Consider the following 20,672-nt stretch of genomic DNA (forward strand, 5'->3'; position numbering starts at 1 on the left):
CAACGTGTTTAAAGAGCTTTTTATGATGATTGCATAATTGATTCGGCTCACGATTCGAACCAGGGTCTCACTTTAAGGCTCGGTTCATTAAGCTAATTTTTTGCACATATGTGAACCTGCATTTTCACTTTTAATCAGAGCAACTAAATTGTTTATATTAACATAATTCACTTCAATTTTTAGGTATCCAAATATGAATTGCTAGGAACCAAAACAGTTTTTCAAAAATATATGATTCCGTTGCACGGATCTACATTCATCTAATCCAGTTCGGGGTTTGATTAAAAGTGCTTTTTTTTCGTATTGATTTACCGTGCTCGGAACCGTTCCGGAATTTGTTTTCAGCGTGTTTATCGAGGGTATTTCTTGTTCGAAAATATTGCACTCACTCACTTTATTTTTGGGGCAATTTTCTATCCCATTTTGCACACACGAATTGCTTAACATATGTTGTGTTCCCGTTGCGCTCCATTGAATTGATCGAACCTTTAAGCTGTTTATTGGCATCCGGACGACACGTCCTTGCCACTCGCCTGTTTAACATTGTTGACTCTAGTTATTTGTGTGGAAATCCATTTTTTCGCTCGTTGATTGTTGTTAAGGTTTTTATGGGCTTCGAATTGAAACGAAGTAGAAATACGAATGTTCAAGGCTATTTTTTCATGTAGTCTAATAATTATTTAGGGTTATATCAAAGGATTGGATACAGCTCATTGTGGGAATATCCAACAGAAATACGGACTCCTGTTTGCTGCTCAAGGCAAAGATATAATAAAAGCATATAAAACTTCACAATATTATTGTATATTCCATTAATTCATTTTCTTTCAATGATGATAATCAATGACAACCAATACAAAGTGCCACGCCTCGCCTGAACAAGAATATATAAATCAAAGTAGGAGCTCGGAATATAATCTAGAAGGTTCCATTTGCTTGTCATAAACACGTAATTTATTGTTCTTAACCATCTTTTCTCTTTATCGATACAATTAATTTGGAGATCATAGTTTTACAGTTTTATAAAAGTTGTTGTTGTGTTTTAAGGATTTATGCTAGCATATGTTACAAGTATGTGTACACATACGTTGGAATACGAGCATATGGATGCAATTTTTTTTTGAAAGGATATTATTCTTGAATTCCAGCACAAATATTTCAGTTTTTCTTCTTTGCACAATCAACAGCGAAATTGCATTAATCGTAGCTATATCGGAACCATACTGACGCAAAGCTATCATCTTCTACAGTGTTATTAGCCCCTATAGGGAAAAGGAAATAACTTAATAAATTATATCTGGGAATGGAGTTTGGATGAATGCATACAGAGCGCGAAAAATCGACTGCGAAATTCTGCTTCAGCGTACCCGTAGCAAAAAGTGTATATGATGTAAATAACGTAACCAAGTATAATAATCAGTGTACTCATGACAGCACAGAAGACAAGGCTATAGGCCGTCCTGGGCGGATCCATTGCGATTGAGAGTTGTCCCAGACAGCAGCCACGCCTTTAAATCATATCACTGAAAATTTCCGATGCTATTGTGTATTTATTTTTGGTTCACAATAACCACCAGGCAGCATTTGTCCTATATTTGGTATCAATTCCTTTTGTACAGAGATTCGGACTTGCCTTTAATCACATTATATTGGCTCTATATACACACACACCAATACGTATATATGTATGTGTATATGCGCGCAGGGTAGCGGGCGCCTTAAGTTATGCAAACACTTTTGTATGTGTGCCACTCCTACGGGATGCTTTGCTTTCTCTATTCCTTTTGCTGTCGCGCACACACACACGCTCACTCACACATACACAGACGCACAGACGCACACGCACAGGCACAGGCACAGGCACATAGAACTTTTATCCTTCTTGGTCCAGAGTTTTTGGGGCTGTGCTGCCTCAACTTTCACTGTAAATTTTTGTCTTGAACAAAATAGATTTTAATTTCTTTTGTTTCAGTTTTCGTGTTGCTGTCGTGTTTTATTACAAGTTTATAAAAGCACAAGCTTTTCTCATTTCTATCATTTTATTTCACATGCATAACCAATGGCTAGCGGCGACGGCGACGGCGGCGGCGGCGGAGGCTGCCAGAGTTCACTCGCGGCCTGTGCTTACCACGATTCCCATACGCACCGTGTCGCTACGCAATGTACACTCGATGGCTCTGCCTTTGGCTCAGTCGCTGCCGCTGTTGGACTGCTGGTCACAACTTTGCGCCTGGCGCGACGCTTTACTACTGATTATCCCCTTTGACTGCGAAAACTTTTGCCTGTGCTGCGGAGCTTTCGCGTTGCCAAGCAGCTTTTTTCGTGCAGCTTTTCAAGCTTAACGAAAGCTGCGCTACGCCTGCGCCCAGTGCATGTAAACAAACATTCGTCTATTGTTTTTACCGACTTACGCTTTGTTATTTTCGTTCGGCGCACAGCTGTTTTTACCGTTCGCACGTGCGTTCGTCCGCGTCGCAGTCGCAGTCGACATCGCTGCTGATGTCGCTGTCAACGCCAGCACATTGCGCCGACCACTTGTGGCGTTTGTTTTGTGCTTTGTGACGTTGCTTTTGCCGCACGCATGCAGCACGCATAACGCATGTGTGTGTGCAAGCAGGACGCATATAGCAGAAAGCATGTGTGTGTTCAAGCTAGTTGAGGGTTTTTAATCTAGTTTAAAATTGATTGGTTTTTAATTTGCATTTGCTATAATTTGTCTGATTAGATTAGTGCATTGACAGTCCGATAAGAATGCCGCTTCGAAATTTGTCTGAAAGTCATGCGACTCTTGTTAAGCGCGGTCACTCAATGTCGAGCCGTTTATCGTCTATAAAAAAGGCTTAACTTTCCTAACTCATTCTTTTATTGTCAAAATACTTATAGTCATAGTTAAGAAACTGCGAAGATGTATTTAAAATATGCGGCCTAAAAATCAGTCAGAAGAGTTTTTAACCCATATCTGTATTTCTGTGACAAAACTGCTTGCTAATGCGAAAGCTTAAGTGGACAATTCCAGACCTTCAAGTACTCCTTGAGCCCAATCCATTTTCAAGTCATTTGTCAATCTTTGCATTCAGCTAATGTGCAAAAGCCACTCGAAAACAGCAACAGGCTCTGAAGCGTCAACAAACAACACACACACACAACCACAGCGAGTCTTAAGTTAATCATGACCTTGACCCGGAAAATGCAATTGCATATGCATTAGACATGCTAAGTCATCTTCATCGTCGTCTTTGTTGAAGCCAAATCAAATTTGCACACGCCCCATCAGCGGCGCTCATGCGAATGCATAAAGCGAGAGGCCAAACTATGCACAACTGAGAAAGCTAATTCGCCGCGCTGATGCGTAAAGCGTGCAAGCAAAGACGGAGGAGGGCAGCGGCAGCGACAGCGGCAACAAGCAAACATGAATGAAAGCAAAAGTTGTGTGTGCAATATGTTTGAGCCAACAACAACAACAAGAACAACAGCAGCTGCTGCGAACAAAAAAAAAACACACCCAAAAAGCTCCACCCACGACACAGCACGGCACACTGCCTTACATTGTGAAGCTTTCGCCGCTCGCCTGAGCTTTTTGGCAGCGACTCTACGCATAAGCTTTTCCAGCATTTTCAATTGAGCGCTGGCCTCTTGTGGGTCGCCGTCGTCTGTCGCCGTCGTCTGTCGCCGTCGTCTGTCGGACGTTGACGTTCTTTTAAGCATTTGTTTTTTTGCGGTCGCGCCGTGTAGCATCCGAAAAAAAAAAAAATTTAAAGTCCCAATAAAATCATCAATTATTTATTGACGACTCCAACTAAAAATCTATAGTGAAAAAGAAACATATATATAAATTTGTTGCGCCTTGTTTATATTCGAGAAACAACAATTTGTGAAGATATTTGTAAGTGGTTTTCCCTCGAGCATGAAAATGTACACCTGGCAAACAGAAAAGTGAGCTGTCCGTGTCCGTGTGTGTGTCCGTGTGTTGGTATGCGGAGGCTCTGCCAGCATCCGTCAGCAGCAAAAAAAAAAAAAAAAGAAGAGAAATAGGCAAATATCTAAACTGCCGCCGCCTCACAGGCATGTGTATACATCGTTACACACACACACACACACACACATACACTCACATAATAGATGTATGTATGTAGACATACCACAACTCTGCCTATCCATATGCGTGGGAAGCTGTTTGATTGTTGTGATTGAGCGCGTAATTTGATTGAATTGTTTGTTAATTATTTTAATGCTATGCTAAATAAATTCCACTTCAATCGCCTCGCAGCTTTGAGCAATAGATGATAAACGCAAACGTCTGTAATTTATTATTGTGTGTTAACAAATTTAAGCACGTTTCATGTCTGTGAAAATCCACTAAAAACTGTGCGAATACCCCTGACCATAAGGAATGCATGATGCGCCCCAGCTGAGCCAGCTGATTAGGAAAACTCGCCTTTGTCGTAGGAACACAATTGCTTGCCACACTTTCCTGTTGGCCAACAAGTCGGGCATGTTTCATATCCTGCCACATGCCACACGCTGCAGCATCGCAGCTACAAAGGTGGCCCCCGCCTGCTCTCCTCTCGGTATTCCCTGATATTTCTTACCCACATCAAGTGCCTAACTGCCTGCACAGAGTTATGAAATTTTAATTTCCTGTTTGACATGGCTGCCACCAACATAAATGTGCGCACGTGGGAAAAGCTGCCGGCTAGAGATTTATTCTAATTAGCATGCCCAAATCCCAATCGGAATGCCGAAGACGGCCAGGAAATTGACAATGGTTCTTGTTCCTGTACTAATTACCTGTCATTATGTCTGACAAGCCAATATATATGTATATACATTCACTAATACTCATCTTCGTTTCTGTCCAATTTCTTGCAACTAATTATTATTCCAGTGCTGTGGCTTGTTGATAAACACACACACACACACACACACACACACAGCATACAACAGGGGAACACACACAGGCATCTATCGAATATTCCAAGCATTGCTCAAGATTATGGTCTGCGGCTGTAATAAAAATCGCAGAATGCCGTTGACCGAGCCGAACAAAAATAATCACATGTTTAATAGTTAATAACTCAGCGAATGGAATCAGGAAATTTCATGTATTTTATTGATTATTTGTTTATCTTGCTGGTTGTATCATGTAAGTAGCGAGTTACTTTGAGATACTTTCAACTTGTTTATATCTCATTTACCTTACGTATTATTCTTCTACAAACATCAAGCACATGTCCCAAAAGTTTGCTAAGATTCTGGTACATTTAACAAGGGACAACAATTTGTGACTTTGTAAAAATCAATGTGGCATGCTGCCATTAAAACTGTAAAACAATAAAACCCATCACATTTGTTTCTCTCTCCCCCGATGTGCATACAATTTTATGGCAATTTTTTTATGGCACTTTGTCTCCCTCAGCTTTTAGTTCGTATCTAGCCATTATCTATGGACAATAGACACAAATCATAAAAAAAAAGAAGCGTACTGTGTAAATGAATCGTTAAAGCAAACGACAAACTTACATAGCCAAAACATCAAGTTCTGGACTAAAACATTTCCCATAACAAAAGCAGAGCATATTAAATATTAAGCATACGAACCGTTGTCCAACGGGCTGAAAAGTCAATGGACAGAAAAGTCAAAATAATAAAAAACGAAAATCTTATTTGAAAAATTCGCAGCTATGTCGGAAAACGTCAGGAAAAATTCTTGGAAATTAAGTGAAAAATAAATTTCGAGAAAAAAGATAGTTAATACCTTGTAATAGAATACAAATATATGAACATTATTTTGGAAATTCTTTTATAACAGAATTTTAAATATATTAGCTAATCATATTTTTATTTTATTTTTTTCATAAATTAAACCACTCACAAAAAAAGCTTCAACAGTGGAGAGCACAAGAAACATTAGGTATACGACATGTTGTCCAAAGGACTGAAGAGTCCAACAAAAAATTATTTCTATTTAATTTCTGCTTACCTTTTCATTGTATGGATACACATAGATAATATTGTTTTCATTTTAGTCTGTGTACATATGAAACGGAAAGAAAAAAGCGAAATAATGTTTTTTTGTTCATATATGTAACAGGTAGAAGCAGTTGGGAGTGCCCGACTCGAAGATACCCTGCACCTTTTTCTAATAAAGCCAGCTATGCGCTGCCAGCTCAAGCTTTTACCCTTTCAATTAGTAAAGGAATATAACTAGAATTATTTATATGAAAAAATTGAAAGAAAAAATTTTAGTTCAGTTCAGTTCCTGGCTCATTCGACTGATAGATTTTATTTTTTATAAACAAAACCAAACGGAACACAAAGCTTCCCACAGCCAATATGCCCGCTGTGAAGCGACATGTGTGTCCATGTTGGAGAAATGAGAAAGTGGTGGGCATATGATTTATGAATAAATTATCTGGCGACACGCCCCAAATGGCGTAACGCCCGAAAACTGTTTAGATACACACCGACAGCTCTGTGGGTCAATGGCAGTAAACCTGCTGATAAAAGTAATTCGATAGCTAATTATAACTGGGTTATGTCATGTAATTAGAGTAAAAGGCGCCCATGTGATTGCTTACAACAATAATGCTCATATTAGTATATAAATATATATTTGTTTTTATACACAGGACACAGCGCACAGCACACACAGCGACAACGAGGAGAGCGACAAATCTTTGCAATTAACTCGCATAACCGGCTACAAACAAAACAAAGGCAATCAAAGCTGAGTCGGGAGAGCCGGGAGAGTCGGGAGCAGGCGGATACCACCCATCGCCAATTGCCACACAACCCGAGAATCTGCTGCGGCTGCGGCCCACATCCTCCGACATGGGCGACAATATAATTGGCTCGGCGAGCTTCCTCCACTTGGGCGACATTGTTTCACTCTATGCGGAGGGCAGCGTTTGCGGTTTCTTGAGCACACTCGGGTGAGTACCATTTGTCACATGCTTGTAGGACACTCGTCCCACTCGCTGCACTCGCACTCATATATGTTATAACCAAAAGTACTCGCAGTTGAATGGCATTTCAGCTGAGGATATTTGAGTGTAGCCAGCCAACTGTTTGGTGGCAATGCGACTTATCCTCTTGCTTAGGTGTCGATAGAAGCAGAACGTCTATGTGGGGTTTACTTATTAGCATTTAACAATTATTCGGTACTAGCAACATCATTATAAGAAATTCGGTTCAAATCATCTAGCTGCAAAGATGTTGTTTATCAAATTACAAAATTTCATTAACTCCAGACCTTTAGCTAAACATGAACAATATCCAAAATCAATTAGAACCAGCAAGCAGGTCCACGAATTAGCCTGCAAGAAGCTTACAATTATGTGCATAAGTAATAAGTAAGAGGCTCTAGGGGATACCCTGAACCCTCTTCTTCCAACACCAAATGCAGATGCATACAGAAATTCTTGCAATTGCGCTGGCTGCCAGCCAAAGCACGTTTTCTTTAATAACTGCTGTGTTTCTTAACCGATCTTGATGAACTTTTCTACAGTAGATCTTATTGAGCTATAGAATATTTGTATGTTATCAAAAAGTCAATTGCATTTAAATTGTGGCTTATATTGGTGGGCAGTATAAATTGTTTTATTTATAGGATTTATATCTATGAGGTAGTAGCGGGGGGGTGGAGGTCGCGATAGCTATAAAATGAAAGATACTTGATATGTATATACTATTCTAGAAGCAACATGCCAAATTTGGAGACTTTAGCTCTTATAACTTACGAGATGGCTCAAAAAACAAAATTTCGGAAACAAACTCGATCTGCGCATGCATTAGGAGCACCTACATTCCAAATTTCAAGGTTCTAGCTCTTATAGGTTCTAAGATCCTTGCGTTCATACGAACATGATTAGATCGACTCGGCTATTGATGCTGATTAGGAATATATATATTTTATGGTTTCGGAGATGCTTTTTTCCGCCTGTTAAAAACATTTGCACAAATACATTATACCCATTTTTAAAAAGGTCTACATTTAAACCTAAAACCATAAGTTATTAAAAGAAGTTTTAGCTTAGATCCATTAATTCTAGATAGAACGTGTATTGGGAGAATTTAATTGATAACTAATCCAAATGCTACCTCTGCTAATATCATATCATATCATATCATATCATGTTTTAATATTGATTGATTATAATCGAAAAAACTCTTAAGATTTATATTTTTATTAATACTCAACAGTCTGGTGGATGATCGAACCGTTGTGTGCCCCGAGGCTGGAGATTTGAGTTGTCCGCCCAAAAAGTTTCGAGGTGCGCATTAAATACTTAATTGCTCGACTAACTCTAGTTAATGCTACTTATTGCACTCGCTTTGCAGATTGCCTCATCAAAATATGCCCCATGAACCGGTATTCGGCGCAGAAGCAGTTCTGGAAGGCGGCCAAGCAGTCGGCCAGCTCCAACACAGATCCCAATCTGCTGAAGCGTTTGCACGTAAGCTCCATCGAGTTAGAGTTCAATACGAGACCCCTTCACAGTATATTCCCCCTTGGTAGCATGCCGCAGAGATTGAGAAGAAGCAGAACGAAACGGAGAACAAAAAGCTGCTGGGCACGTTCATACAGTACGGCCGGGCTGTGGTGCAGCTGCTCCACTTGAAGTCGAACAAGTATCTGACGGTTAACAAGCGGCTGCCCTCGCTGCTGGAGAAGAATGCGATGCGTGTCTATTTGGATGCGAATGGCAATGAGGGCTCTTGGTTTTACATTAAGCCCTTCTACAAGCTGCGCTCCATTGGCGACTATGTCGTGGTGGGCGACAAGGTTATCCTCAGTCCGGTGAACGCGGATCAGCAGAATCTGCACGTGGCCGCCAACTATGAGCTGCCCGACAATCCCGGCTGTAAGGAGGTCAACGTACTCAATTCATCCACATCGTGGAAAATTTCGCTGTTCATGGAGCACAAGGAGAACCAAGAGCACATACTCAAGGGCGGCGACGTAGTGCGTCTCTTTCACGCCGAGCAGGAAAAGTTTCTCACCATGGACGAGTACAAGAAGCAGTACCATGTCTTCCTGCGCACCACGGGTCGCACCAGCGCCACGGCGGCGACCAGCAGCAAAGCGCTCTGGGAGATCGAGGTGGTGCAGCACGACTCGTGTCGAGGTGGCGCCGGTGACTGGAATTCGCTGTATCGCTTCAAGCATCTGGCGACGGGTCACTATTTGGCTGCCGAGTCCGAATCCGATGTGGCCGCCGGCACAATCGCTGCCAATGCTCATGAGTCCCTGCTGGGCGACTGCAGCAAAGACTCGGGACTCAGCTCCACAATGAACTCCACCCTGAATGGTAGGTCCCAAACGATGTTAGCTTCTTTTACCTGTGTCAGATCTATCTTCATCTGGGTCATGTATCGGTCAAGGTCAGCTGACCTATTAAAAAAGAGCTGGTATATATTTAAAAGCCAGTAGGCGAATACTTCTTTTCTGTTGAATTCCACGCTCAGCGGAATTCGCCTGCAAGAGCGGAAAATGGGTGGAAAGCATAAAAAACTGAATTTAAGATGTTTTCCAGAACTGATCAATTTGCATTTTCACAGAGAAATCTTCATCTGCGACACTGTATTAATCACGTCTCATTTGAGGACTCGAATCCGGAGCTTTTTAATTAGGTTATCTTTAAGACTAGGTGGTACAGAGCTCAGCGATTAAATAGATAATTCCACAATCAGCCGACCAATTAAAAAAGAGCTAGTATATATAAGAGCCAGTAGGCGTAGGCATTCCGCCCACAGCGGAACTCGCCTGCAAGAGTGGAAAATGGGTGGAAAGCATTAAAATCTGAATTAAAGATGTTTTCTAGAACTGATCAATTTGCATTTTCACAGAGAAACCGAAAGGCAAGCTATATCGTTTGGTCTCGGTGCCCTATTCGGCGGACATCGCCTCTGTGTTTGTGCTGGATGCGACGACAATGGCCCGGCCGGACAGCCTGGTGCCGCAGTCGAGCTATGTGCGACTGCAGCACATTTGCTCGAACACGTGGGTGCATGCGACGTCGATACCCATCGATGTGGACGACGATAAGCCGGTCATGTCCAAGGTTTGCTGCTCGCCCATCAAGGAGGACAAGGAGGCCTTTGCGTTGATACCCGTGTCGCCGGTGGAGGTGCGCGACCTGGACTTTGCCAACGATGCGTGCAAGGTGCTGGCCATGGTGACCAGCAAGCTGGACAATGGCAGCATATCGATCAATGAGCGGCGCGCTCTCATCTCGCTGCTGCAGGACATCGTGTACTTCATAGCCGGCATGGAGAACGAGCAGAACAAGACCAAGGCGCTGGAGTTTACCATCAAGAATCCCATACGCGATCGCCAGAAGCTGCTGCGCGAGCAGTACATCCTCAAGCAGCTGTTCAAGATCTTGCACGGTCCCTTCCAGGAGCACACAGCGGGCGAAGGGCCGTTCCTGCGATTGGACGAGCTCAGCGATCCGAAGAACGCGCCCTACAAGAACATATTCAGGCTGTGCTATCGCATTTTGCGCCTGTCGCAGCAGGATTACCGCAAGAACCAGGAGTACATTGCCAAGCACTTTGGCCTGATGCAGAAGCAGATCGGCTACGACATCCTGGCCGAGGACACAATCACCGCGCTGCTGCACAACAATCGCAAGCTGCTGGAGAAGCACATCACGGCTGCCGAGATCGAGACCTTTGTCGGGCTCGTGCGCAAGAATATGCACAACTGGGACTCGCGCTTCCTCGACTATCTGTCCGATCTGTGCGTCTCGAATCGCAAGGCCATTGCCGTCACCCAGGAGCTGATCTGCAAGAGCGTGCTCAGCGACAAGAACGTCGACATACTGATCGACACACAGATCAAGGCGTTACGCGGCGACGCTGCCGTCCGCTGCTACAAGGGCGCCTCCGAGGATGTGTGCCTCGCCACGCTCACCGAGGTCGCGGGCGACGACGAGGATCGCTCCGATCTGCAGTCCAACTCCACCACGACCACCTGGGACAGTGCCAGCTTGAACGGCGAAGATGCCGGCCTGCCGGGCGAGAAGTACGAGATACATTTGCAGTGGAAGGGGCAACCGGTAAGTTTTCCATTTCTCATTTCTCACTTTCCCTAATTCCATTTATTTTGATTTGTTTTTAGTCATCGCGCTCCATGGCGGATCTGGCCAACAGCGTGGCCGACGGCTGCGAACAGGAGGCGGCCATATTGAACTATTATCGCCATCAGCTGAATCTGTTCTCGAACATGTGCCTGAACCGTCAGTACCTGGCCCTGAACAGGCTCTCGCCCCAACTGGACATCGATCTGATACTAAAGTGGGTTAACTCATTAACTGCTTGAACAATTCCCTTTGCTCAATGTGTAACCTAACCCGCAGATGCATGTCCGATGAGACGATGCCCTATGAGCTGCGTGCATCCTTTTGCCGCCTGATGCTGCACATGCACGTGGACCGTGACCCCCAGGAGCCAGTTACGCCCGTGAAATACGCGCGACTATGGAGCGAAATACCCTCCAAGATGTCCATAATGGAGTGAGTATTGGATTTTTGATGCTTTCAAAGATTTTTAGCTGATGGCAGCTTCTCTTTCGCAGCTACGATGGCAAGAATCTGCAGCCGGATCAGAACAAACAGGCGTGCCGTGCCAAGTTCAATACGACCATCGCATTTGTCGAGAACTATCTGTGCAATGTGGCCACCAAGGTGTGGCTCTTCACGGATCAGGAGCAGAACAAGCTGACCTTCGAGGTGCGTGCCACAACTAAAAGGAAGCTAATCCTCCATTTCTACTTCCCATTCTATCCTCCTTCAGGTGGTCAAGCTGGCCAGGGACTTGATATACTTTGGCTTCTATAGCTTCAGCGACCTGCTGCGCTTGACCAAGACGCTGCTGTCCATTCTGGACTGCGTGTCCGAGACCTCAAGTGGCGGGGGATATGTCAACGCGGATATTGAATGTGAGTACCAAAAATGATTCACTTAGCTTAAGTTAGTTGAGTAAGTTCTCTCTGATCTGCCCCTGACAAGCTGTCGAAGAGGAGACGAACAACGAGGGTGAGCTTCGAATTAAGCGCCTGACATTTAAGCTAATCTAACATTAATGTTCCTTCCACAGCCGAGGGTGGGGTGCTGCGCTCCATTGGTGACATGAGCACGGTGATGACCTCGCTGGCATTGGGCTCCGTGGGCCAGGCAATTGCGGCACCTGCCATAGCGCTGCAGCAGCGCAAGTCTGTGTCGCAGCTGATGAAGGAATACCCGCTGGTCATGGACACCAAGCTGAAGATCATCGAGATACTGCAGTTCATCTTGGATGTGCGCCTGGACTACAGAATCAGCTGCCTGCTCTCCATATTCAAGCGCGAGTTCGACGAGTCCGAGGTGCTGGCCCAGACGCAAACCGCGCCCAATGAGGAACAGACTCCGCCCGCCAGTGCTGGCACCACGGACTCGGAGCAAATCGCCGCTGCGGAGGCTGCCATGGCTGCAGCAGCCGCAGCTGCCTCGGCGGCGGCGGCACGCCAGAAGAATATCGATCTGGAATCGATTGGCGTGCAGGCCGAGGGCATCTTTGACTGCGAGCGCAGCGATGCGGCCAACCTGGATTTGGATGGCCAAGGCGGACGCACCTTTCTGCGCGTCCTCCTACACCTAATCATGCACGACTATGCGCCGCTCGTCTCGGGTGCACTGCATCTGCTCTTCCGACACTTTAGCCAGCGCCAGGAGGTGTTGCAAGCCTTTAGACAGGTAGGTTGGCCCTAATTCCCTTCAATCTCGTTTTAAGGTAGTTTTTAATTTTATGCACATTTTAAAGTCGAACTCAATTCAAGTTTTAGTCTTACTAGACGATTCTAACAAAGCGTCTGCATGTGCTTGGTTATAAATAATTTAAATGATTTATTTAATTGATTGATTGATTGATTGATTGATTGATGACTCTGTCCTCCATCTGACTGTCAATTCGATCTAAGAAACTTTGAATGCTGGGAAAAACAAGCCTATGTAGATTCTTAAGATTAAATGGAAGGGAATTCTCAATCTTGGCCAATCTGAGCTTATAAGAATGGAAGATTACCAATATATATAGATTACCCAATAAACACCTTTTTTCGGAGCCTGCAAAAGTCAACCTGAAGCTATATTTCAAGGGTTTCCCTTATTTATTATCGATGAAAAACGAATTATTGCATTTCAATTTGTCGGTTTTAGGCGCTTTATTGTAAGCCGTAATTCTACAAGGGTATTCAATCTTCGGTGTGCCGAATATACGCTTTCATTCTTGTTTCTATTGTTGAAGTAGAGTCTTTGTATCTATATGTATTTTTATATTGGGGAAAAATTCTTGCTTTAGTAATATTTCTATATACATTTTGATTAGTGCATATTTATAGAGTATATATTTTGGCATGCTAGACGATATCTGAGGGAATCGGTTGACCGATTGCCAGATTGGCATTGCTTTGTTGTTGCTTTCTAATTTGTAAATTCTATTCTTCATCTCTCTTGGGTTTGCATGCAACGCTCTTGATCTCGCACTCGACGTCGAGTCTCGTGCCACTAATCCGTATAATCAACCGCATCTCTCATCTGACTAACAACTAACACTCCTCACGCACTGCTAACACACACACAACTGCCACTAAAGTGGACAAATTCCGCATATCGTAATGAAAGATCTTTTGATTTTGTATGTATGAACATTTGTAGTATAAAACTCTTGAAGATTGGCTAATTGGCTGAGCTGCTCCGTTTGGCTTTTCACTTTGCAGGTGCAACTGCTCGTCTCCGACAGCGATGTGGAGTCCTACAAGCAGATCAAATCCGACCTGGACATATTGCGGCAGAGTGTGGAGAAGTCGGAGCTGTGGGTGTACAAGGCCAAGGCGACGGACGAGCTGGGTGTCAGCGAAGTCGCCGGCGGGGCGGATAGTCTGGAATATGATGCCACGCTCTCGCCGGAGCAGCGCGGCGAGTACCAGAAGGTCAAGGAGATACTCATACGCATGAACAAGTTCTGTGTGACGGCCGGTGGGTTATCCTCAATCAGCTGATCCCTAATCCCCTTGGTAATTCTCCCTCCTATTTCCCATTTCAGGTCCCATTGTGAGGCCGAGGAAGCACGAACAGCGCCTGCTGCGCAATGTGGGCGTGCACACGGTTGTGCTCGATCTGCTGCAGAATCCCTATGACGAGAAGGACGACGTGCTGATGAAGGAGCTCATGTGCCTCGCGCATGAATTCCTGCAAAACTTCTGCCTGGGCAATCAACAGAATCAGGTGCTGCTGCACAATCATCTCGATTTGTTCCTCAATCCAGGCGTGAGTACGAGATCCTTTCAATTGGACGGGAAGGTTAAATGTGTTCGCCTTTTCCAGATACTCGAGGCGAAGACAGTGTGCGCCATCTTCAAGGACAATCTGGCGCTGTGCAACGAGGTGACCGACAAGGTGGTACAGCACTTTGTGCACTGCATCGAGATCCATGGCCGGCACGTGGCCTATTTGCAGTTCCTGCAGACGATCGTCAAGGCGGAAAACCAGTTCATACGCAAGTGCCAGGACATGGTGATGCAGGAGCTCATCAATGCCGGCGAGGACGTGCTGGTCTTCTACAACGACAAGACCTCGTTCCATCACTTTGTCCAGATGATGCAGCAGCAGCAGCAGCGCCGCCAGCCGCTCAGCGACGACAGCCCGCTGAAGTACCACGTGGAGCTGGTGAAGCTGCTCGCCTGCTGCACGATGGGCAAGAACGTCTACACGGAGATCAAGTGCAACAATCTGCTGTCGCTGGACGACATTGTGACCATCATTTGCCATCCGCTGTGCATGCCCGAGGTGAAGGAAGCGTATGTGGACTTCCTCAATCATTGCTACATCGACACCGAGGTGGAAATGAAGGAGATCTACGCCTCCGGGCACATGTGGAGCCTCTTCGAGAAGAGCTTCCTGGTGGATCTCAATCTCCTGATATCGAACACCACAGCCGCCGCGAACAAGACGCTGCTGGCATATGTCTTAAATGGCGTTACCAATTTGCTGGGCAGCTTTTTCTCCAGCCCCTTCTCCGATCAGAGCACCATAGTCCAGTCCCGTCAGCTGATTTTCGTGCAGCTGCTGCAGGCCACATACCGGCTCACCCAATGCAAGTGGTTGTCGCTGGCGGATCGCTTCAATGTGGAGAACTGCATCCGCACGCTGACCGAATCGGCCAAGATGCGCAGCATTGTGCTGCCCGTGGAGCTGGAGCAGCAGGTGGCCAATATGTCCAGCAAGACTGCGATGCTGACGCGCCAGACGACCAAGTGGCTGCTGGCCTCCAAGCAGCCCAAGTACGAGACCCAACAGTCGGCCCATCTGATGCGCTGGGATCGCTCCATCATTGAGGGACTGCAGGACATTGTCTCCTTGCTGGAGGATCAACTGAAGCCGGTCGTCGAGGCGGAGCTCTCACTGCTGGTCGATATACTCTATCGCTCCGAGCTGCTCTTCCCAGCCGGCACCGAGGCGCGCAAGCGCTGCGAAAGCGGAGGCTTCATTCGCAAACTGATCAAGCACACGGAGAAGCTGCTCGAGGAGAAGGAGGAGCGCATGTGCGTCAAGGTGCTGCGCACCCTGCGCGAGATGATGGCCATCGATGTCAACTATGGCGAAAAGGGCGATGCACTGCGCGAGACGCTCTTGCTGCGCTACTTCCAGTGCAAGAGTGCGCCAAAGCTGGAGGACGAGCATCCACATCTGCCGGCTGCCGTGGCTGCTGCTGCAGCTGCAGCTGTAGCTGCTGCGGCGACCTCCGATCCAGGCAAGCAGCTGCATTTGGTCACCCATGGACCGGGCGCCAAGTATCTGGCACGTGCTGGCAAAACGCTGCACGAGATGCAGAATCATCTGGACCGCGAGGGTGCCTCGGATTTGGTCGTAGAGCTGGTCATCAAATCGGTGCATTCGCCGAACATCTTTGTCGAGGCCGTTGAGCTGGGCATAGCGCTGCTCGAGGGCGGCAATCCGATCATACAGAAGGGCATGTTCCAGAAGTTTCTCAGCGACGATCTGAACCAGGCGTTCTTCAAGGTCTTCTTCGAGAAGATGAAGGATGCCCAGCAGGAGATCAAATCGACGGTGTCCGTCAACACCACGGACATTGCGGCCAAGGCGCACGAGCACAAGCAGGATGGCAATCTGGAGCTGGACAAGATCTCGCGCAAGCATGGCCTCAAGAGCAACGGCGTCGTCATCACGGACGAACTGAAACGGGAGCTGCACAATGCGGGCCTGGCCACGGCACGTGCCTATGGCAATGCGCGGAACATACATTCCGGCGAGGAGAGCTCGGCGATCAGTGTGAACAGCCCGTTGGAGGACATACTGGCCGAGAAGCTGGAGAAGCATCGCGACAGCAAGGAGCAGCGCAATCAGCTGTCCAACAAGGTGCTCGTTATGCAGCCTATTCTGCGCTTCCTGCAGCTGCTCTGCGAGAATCATAATCCCGATCTGCAGAATCTGCTGCGCAACCAGAACAACAAAACCAACAACAATCTCGTCTCCGAGACGCTCATGTTTCTCGACTGCATCTGCGGCTCCACCACGGGCGGCCTGGGCCTGCTCGGTCTCTACATCAATGAGCACAACGTGGCCCTGATCAACCAGACGCTGGAGACGCTCACCGAGTACTGTCAGGGGCCGTGCCATGAGAACCAGAACTGCATTGCCACCCACGAGTCGAACGGCCTGGACATCATTACCGCTCTGATATTGAACAACATAAATCCGCTGGGCGAGAACCGTATGGATCTGGTGCTGGAGCTAAAGAATAATGCCTCCAAGCTGTTGCTGGCCATCATGGAGAGTCGCGGCGATAGCGAGAATGCGGAGCGCATACTCTACAACATGAATCCCAAGCAGCTGGTCGAGGTCGCCTGCAAGGCCTACCACCAGGAGGAGCTCATCGACGAGCACGACGATGCGGACGAGCCGAGTGCCGCAACGGACGACGATGACGCAACGGTCAGTCCGCGCGAGGTCGGACACAACATCTACATACTCTGCCACCAGCTGGCGCAGCACAACAAGGAACTGGCCGCCTTACTAAAAGCATCCGAAGATCCCCAATCGGCAAGTTTCGATGCCAAAACAAGTCAGGCGCTCATGTACTACGCAACGCACACGGCCCAAATTGAGGTACAGTCAGAACAAATTCTAATTTACATAACATAAAAATGTTATTTAGATAACATAATACTAGTTGTCAACTAGGCTTTAACCAGAATATGTCATATTCTTCTGATTTTGAATTTAATGTCTCCCTTCGTCCCATTTGCAGATTGTTCGCAATGATCGCACACTGGAACAAATTGTTTTTCCCATACCTGAAATTTGCGAGTATCTAACAACAGATACGAAAATCAAAATACTGAACACGGCGGAACGCGATGATCAGGGCTCCAAGGTGGCGGATTTCTTTGACAAGGCCGAAGAGATGTTCAATGAGATGAAATGGCAAAAGAAACTGCGAAGTAAGTGGGATTCATTTTGTGGAGATTTCTTAAAGCCAGACTTTACATCTTCTACAGGTCAGCCGCTGCTCTTCTGGATTAGCAGCTACATGTCCCTGTGGAGCAATATACTCTTCAACTGCGTTGTTGTTATCAATATGATTGTGGCTTTTTTCTATCCCTTTGATAATACTGTGCCAGGTAGGAATGCGTAGATAATTACATTTATAATCAGAGATTATAACAGCTACCATGTAAAATAACATTGACATTTAACAGTGAATGTTATGGTAATGTTATTTGATTGAAATGTTTATAGCATATTTTTTGGGCACAAAAGACAGAGTGCACAACAGCTAACAGCTACCATGTAAAATAACATTGACATTTAACAGTGAATGTTATGGTAATGTTACTTGATTGAAATGTTTATAGCATACTTTTTGAGGCACAAACAACAACATTTTTCTATCATAACTTTTTGCTTTTGTACTTTCAGAGCTCAGCTCGCACATTTCGCTGCTCTTCTGGGCCATTCTGATATTTTCGCTGGTTATAGTAATTACGCTACCCCGCGAATCGGGCATACGTACATTCATTGGCTCCGTAATTCTTCGTTTTATATTTCTGCTTGGCCCGGAGTCGACACTCTGTTTGCTGGGCGTCGTTACGGTAAGTACTTATCTAGCTAATAACTGATCCGAATATCAAACATTAAATACGTATCCATGCAGGTGACTCTGAAGAGCGTTCATATTGTTAGCATCATGGGCAACAAGGGCACGCTGGAAAAGCATTTCCTCAAGATCATCACCGACTTTCAGCTGCTCTACCATTGCATTTATATAGCCTTTTGCTTTTGCGGACTCATTTTCCATCCGTTCTTCTACTCCCTGCTGGTAAGTTGCGCCTGGTTACCTGCCATGTTGATATATCTAATGTCTAAGCGTCTTGTAGCTCTTCGATGTGGTCTACCGGGAGGAGACGCTGGTCAATGTGATTCGCTCGGTTACCCGGAACGGACGATCAATTGTTTTGACCGCCGTTCTGGCATTGATTTTGGTCTATCTATTCTCCATCATTGGCTATATGTTCTTCAAAGATGATTTTCTCGTCCCGGTGGACTTTGAAGAGCAGGAGGCTGCCTCGACTATCGGTTCATTGACCCTCTCGGTACCAGCATCGCCCGAGGAGTCCTGCGCCATGCCCGACGAACTGGGCGTCTGCAAACAGCCAGTGGCTGCAGCTGCAGCTGCCGCCGGCAGTGGTGAGGCCAAGGAGCGTTCCTGCGACTCGCTGGTCATGTGCATTGTGACGACACTGAATCAGGGCCTGCGCAATGGCGGCGGCATTGGTGACATTCTTAGAGCACCCTCGAGCAAGGTAAGCTGGCAAGTTTCAGTGCCAATCGAAGAGATCTCATTCAATGTTTGTTTGCCCGGCAGGAGGGTCTTTTTGTGGCGCGCGTCATCTACGATCTGCTGTTCTTCTTCATTGTGATTATTATCGTGTTGAATTTAATTTTTGGCGTCATCATCGACACGTTTGCCGACCTGAGATCGGAGAAGCAGCAGAAAGAGGCTATACTCAAGACGACCTGCTTCATTTGCTCGCTCAACCGTTCGGCGTTCGACAACAAGACGGTCAGCTTCGAGGAGCACATCAAGAGCGAGCACAATATGTGGCACTACTTGTACTTCATAGTGTTGGTCAAGGTCAAGGATCCCACGGAGTTCACTGGCCCCGAGAGCTATGTCTATGCCATGGTCAAGGCGGGCATATTGGAATGGTTCCCAAGACTACGCGCCATGTCCCTCGCCGCAGTGGATGCCGATGGCGAGCAGATCGAGCTGCGCAGCATGCAGGCGCAGCTACTGGAGACGCAGCTGCTCATCAAGAATCTGTCGACGCAGCTGCACGAGCTCAAAGATCACATGACGGAGCAACGCAAACAGAAACAGCGCCTCGGACTGCTTAACACGACAGCCAATTGCCTGTTGCCGTTTCAGTGAGCCAAGGATTTGGCAGGTCAATTGAAAGCAATTGAATTTTAGACATTCCCTTGTGTAGATCTTGCACTAGATAGATGTAAACGTTAAAGTATTGCCACAAATTCCAGAGTAACTTGTTAAAATCTCACCAGAATCAATATATTCAATATATTTCCGTTGGGTTTCTAATTATATTTTGTACTCGAAAGGAGACGTTTTACTGCTCCGCTGCACTTACAACTCCACTTTGTTATCCCAGAAGTGATCAATTATTCAATTTGAATATGCCTTAACGTTGTATTAGATCCGATTTTCTAAAAGAGACTTGCTCAATACGGAAGAAGTTAAGACTCGACCATTTCCAAACGAAACCAACAACAACTATATACTTTACCACATAAGGACATTCGTAGAATCAAATATATATATATACATATATAGTAAACTGAACTCACTCAGAAAACTTAGGGCTGTTGAAATGTTTTTTAGTGGATTTCTTGATCCGCATTTTCACAATTTAGACAAGTTGTTTCCCCATCTAACTATATCTCTATATACACCTTTATACCTGCATACTTTTTCAACTACAATTTATCGCAAAGCGAATTGGAATAATTACTTAAATGTTAATTTGCGCTGTTTTATGTTACTTATCAGCTAATTATTAATTTTTATAGAGTAATTGTATGTATAATATTGGAATTTTTTTATTATATTACATTTGCAACCAAAACTAACTAATTATTGTGATTATTTGTTCCCTTGTTTTCATCTATTCGAATTGTTTACCTTGTACACGGTACGAGTTTTGTTGGTTAATTTTTTATAAGCTAACATTTAATTAATATCCTAAGTGAATCTATTCTAAAATTAAACTACTTTAAATGAAGAACATCAAAAATAATGTGTAGAATTATATGAAATTAATATATTGATTAAAATAAGTTTGAAAAGCATCTATGCGATAGATACAAATCTCGTCTATGTTCTATTTCGAAATTTTCAAGTTGTCCACAATAAAATTATTTCTACAATCAGAGCCTTGTAGTTTTCCAAGGTCAGATGCGAATTTATTATAGTTAATGCATGCAAGTTGTGACAATGGGCGTGGCAACATAATCCAATGCCAGGGCTAAAATTGAAGGACAATCCCAAATAAGTCTTTTAGATAATAGAATATTTATATAGAAAAAAGCATT

At 45.2% G+C, this 20,672-nt stretch overlaps 2 protein-coding genes and 1 long non-coding RNA gene across 5 annotated transcripts in view; 1 reads left to right on the top strand and 2 right to left on the bottom strand.

Annotated features, from left to right (window-relative positions):
• Window positions 1–2,242, bottom strand: part of Nmdar1 (NMDA receptor 1) — a 15,655-nt gene extending 13,413 nt beyond the window's left edge. Inside the window, exon 1 of the mRNA XM_064693382.1 lies at window positions 2,147–2,242. The gene's annotated coding sequence lies outside the window, so the exon portion shown is untranslated. The remainder of the gene's footprint in view (window positions 1–2,146) is intronic.
• Itpr (Inositol 1,4,5,-trisphosphate receptor) overlaps window positions 1–20,448 on the top strand; it is a 26,039-nt gene extending 5,591 nt beyond the window's left edge. The window contains exons 2-21 of one of the 3 annotated variants that reach the window (XM_064693374.1): window positions 6,630–6,932; window positions 8,203–8,273; window positions 8,341–8,456; window positions 8,519–9,311; window positions 9,850–11,063; window positions 11,126–11,301; window positions 11,364–11,519; window positions 11,582–11,735; window positions 11,800–11,944; window positions 12,015–12,041; window positions 12,103–12,737; window positions 13,760–14,018; window positions 14,086–14,309; window positions 14,367–17,168; window positions 17,311–17,503; window positions 17,561–17,683; window positions 17,982–18,154; window positions 18,217–18,381; window positions 18,440–18,865; window positions 18,928–20,448. In XM_064693374.1, the coding sequence (XP_064549444.1) occupies window positions 6,832–6,932; window positions 8,203–8,273; window positions 8,341–8,456; window positions 8,519–9,311; window positions 9,850–11,063; window positions 11,126–11,301; window positions 11,364–11,519; window positions 11,582–11,735; window positions 11,800–11,944; window positions 12,015–12,041; window positions 12,103–12,737; window positions 13,760–14,018; window positions 14,086–14,309; window positions 14,367–17,168; window positions 17,311–17,503; window positions 17,561–17,683; window positions 17,982–18,154; window positions 18,217–18,381; window positions 18,440–18,865; window positions 18,928–19,494 (8,520 nt within the window). In that variant the 5' untranslated portion in view covers window positions 6,630–6,831 and the 3' untranslated portion in view covers window positions 19,495–20,448. The remainder of the gene's footprint in view (window positions 1–6,629; window positions 6,933–8,202; window positions 8,274–8,340; window positions 8,457–8,518; window positions 9,312–9,849; window positions 11,064–11,125; window positions 11,302–11,363; window positions 11,520–11,581; window positions 11,736–11,799; window positions 11,945–12,014; window positions 12,042–12,102; window positions 12,738–13,759; window positions 14,019–14,085; window positions 14,310–14,366; window positions 17,169–17,310; window positions 17,504–17,560; window positions 17,684–17,981; window positions 18,155–18,216; window positions 18,382–18,439; window positions 18,866–18,927) is intronic. The other 2 variants (XM_064693375.1, XM_064693376.1) reach the window with 2 other exon arrangements.
• LOC135436377 (uncharacterized) lies at window positions 932–2,012 on the bottom strand. Its single transcript, XR_010437510.1, has 2 exons — window positions 1,327–2,012; window positions 932–1,262 (listed from the first exon to the last, which is right to left on the bottom strand). It is a non-coding gene; the product is annotated as an uncharacterized LOC135436377 (long non-coding RNA).
• Window positions 20,449–20,672: the final 224 nt, after the last annotated feature.

Source organism: Drosophila montana, unplaced genomic scaffold (genome assembly GCF_035044405.1).
Source record: "Drosophila montana isolate Dmon_TW-CO22-7 unplaced genomic scaffold, ASM3504440v1 contig_3733_1, whole genome shotgun sequence".
Taxonomy (NCBI): Eukaryota; Metazoa; Arthropoda; class Insecta; order Diptera; family Drosophilidae; genus Drosophila; species Drosophila montana.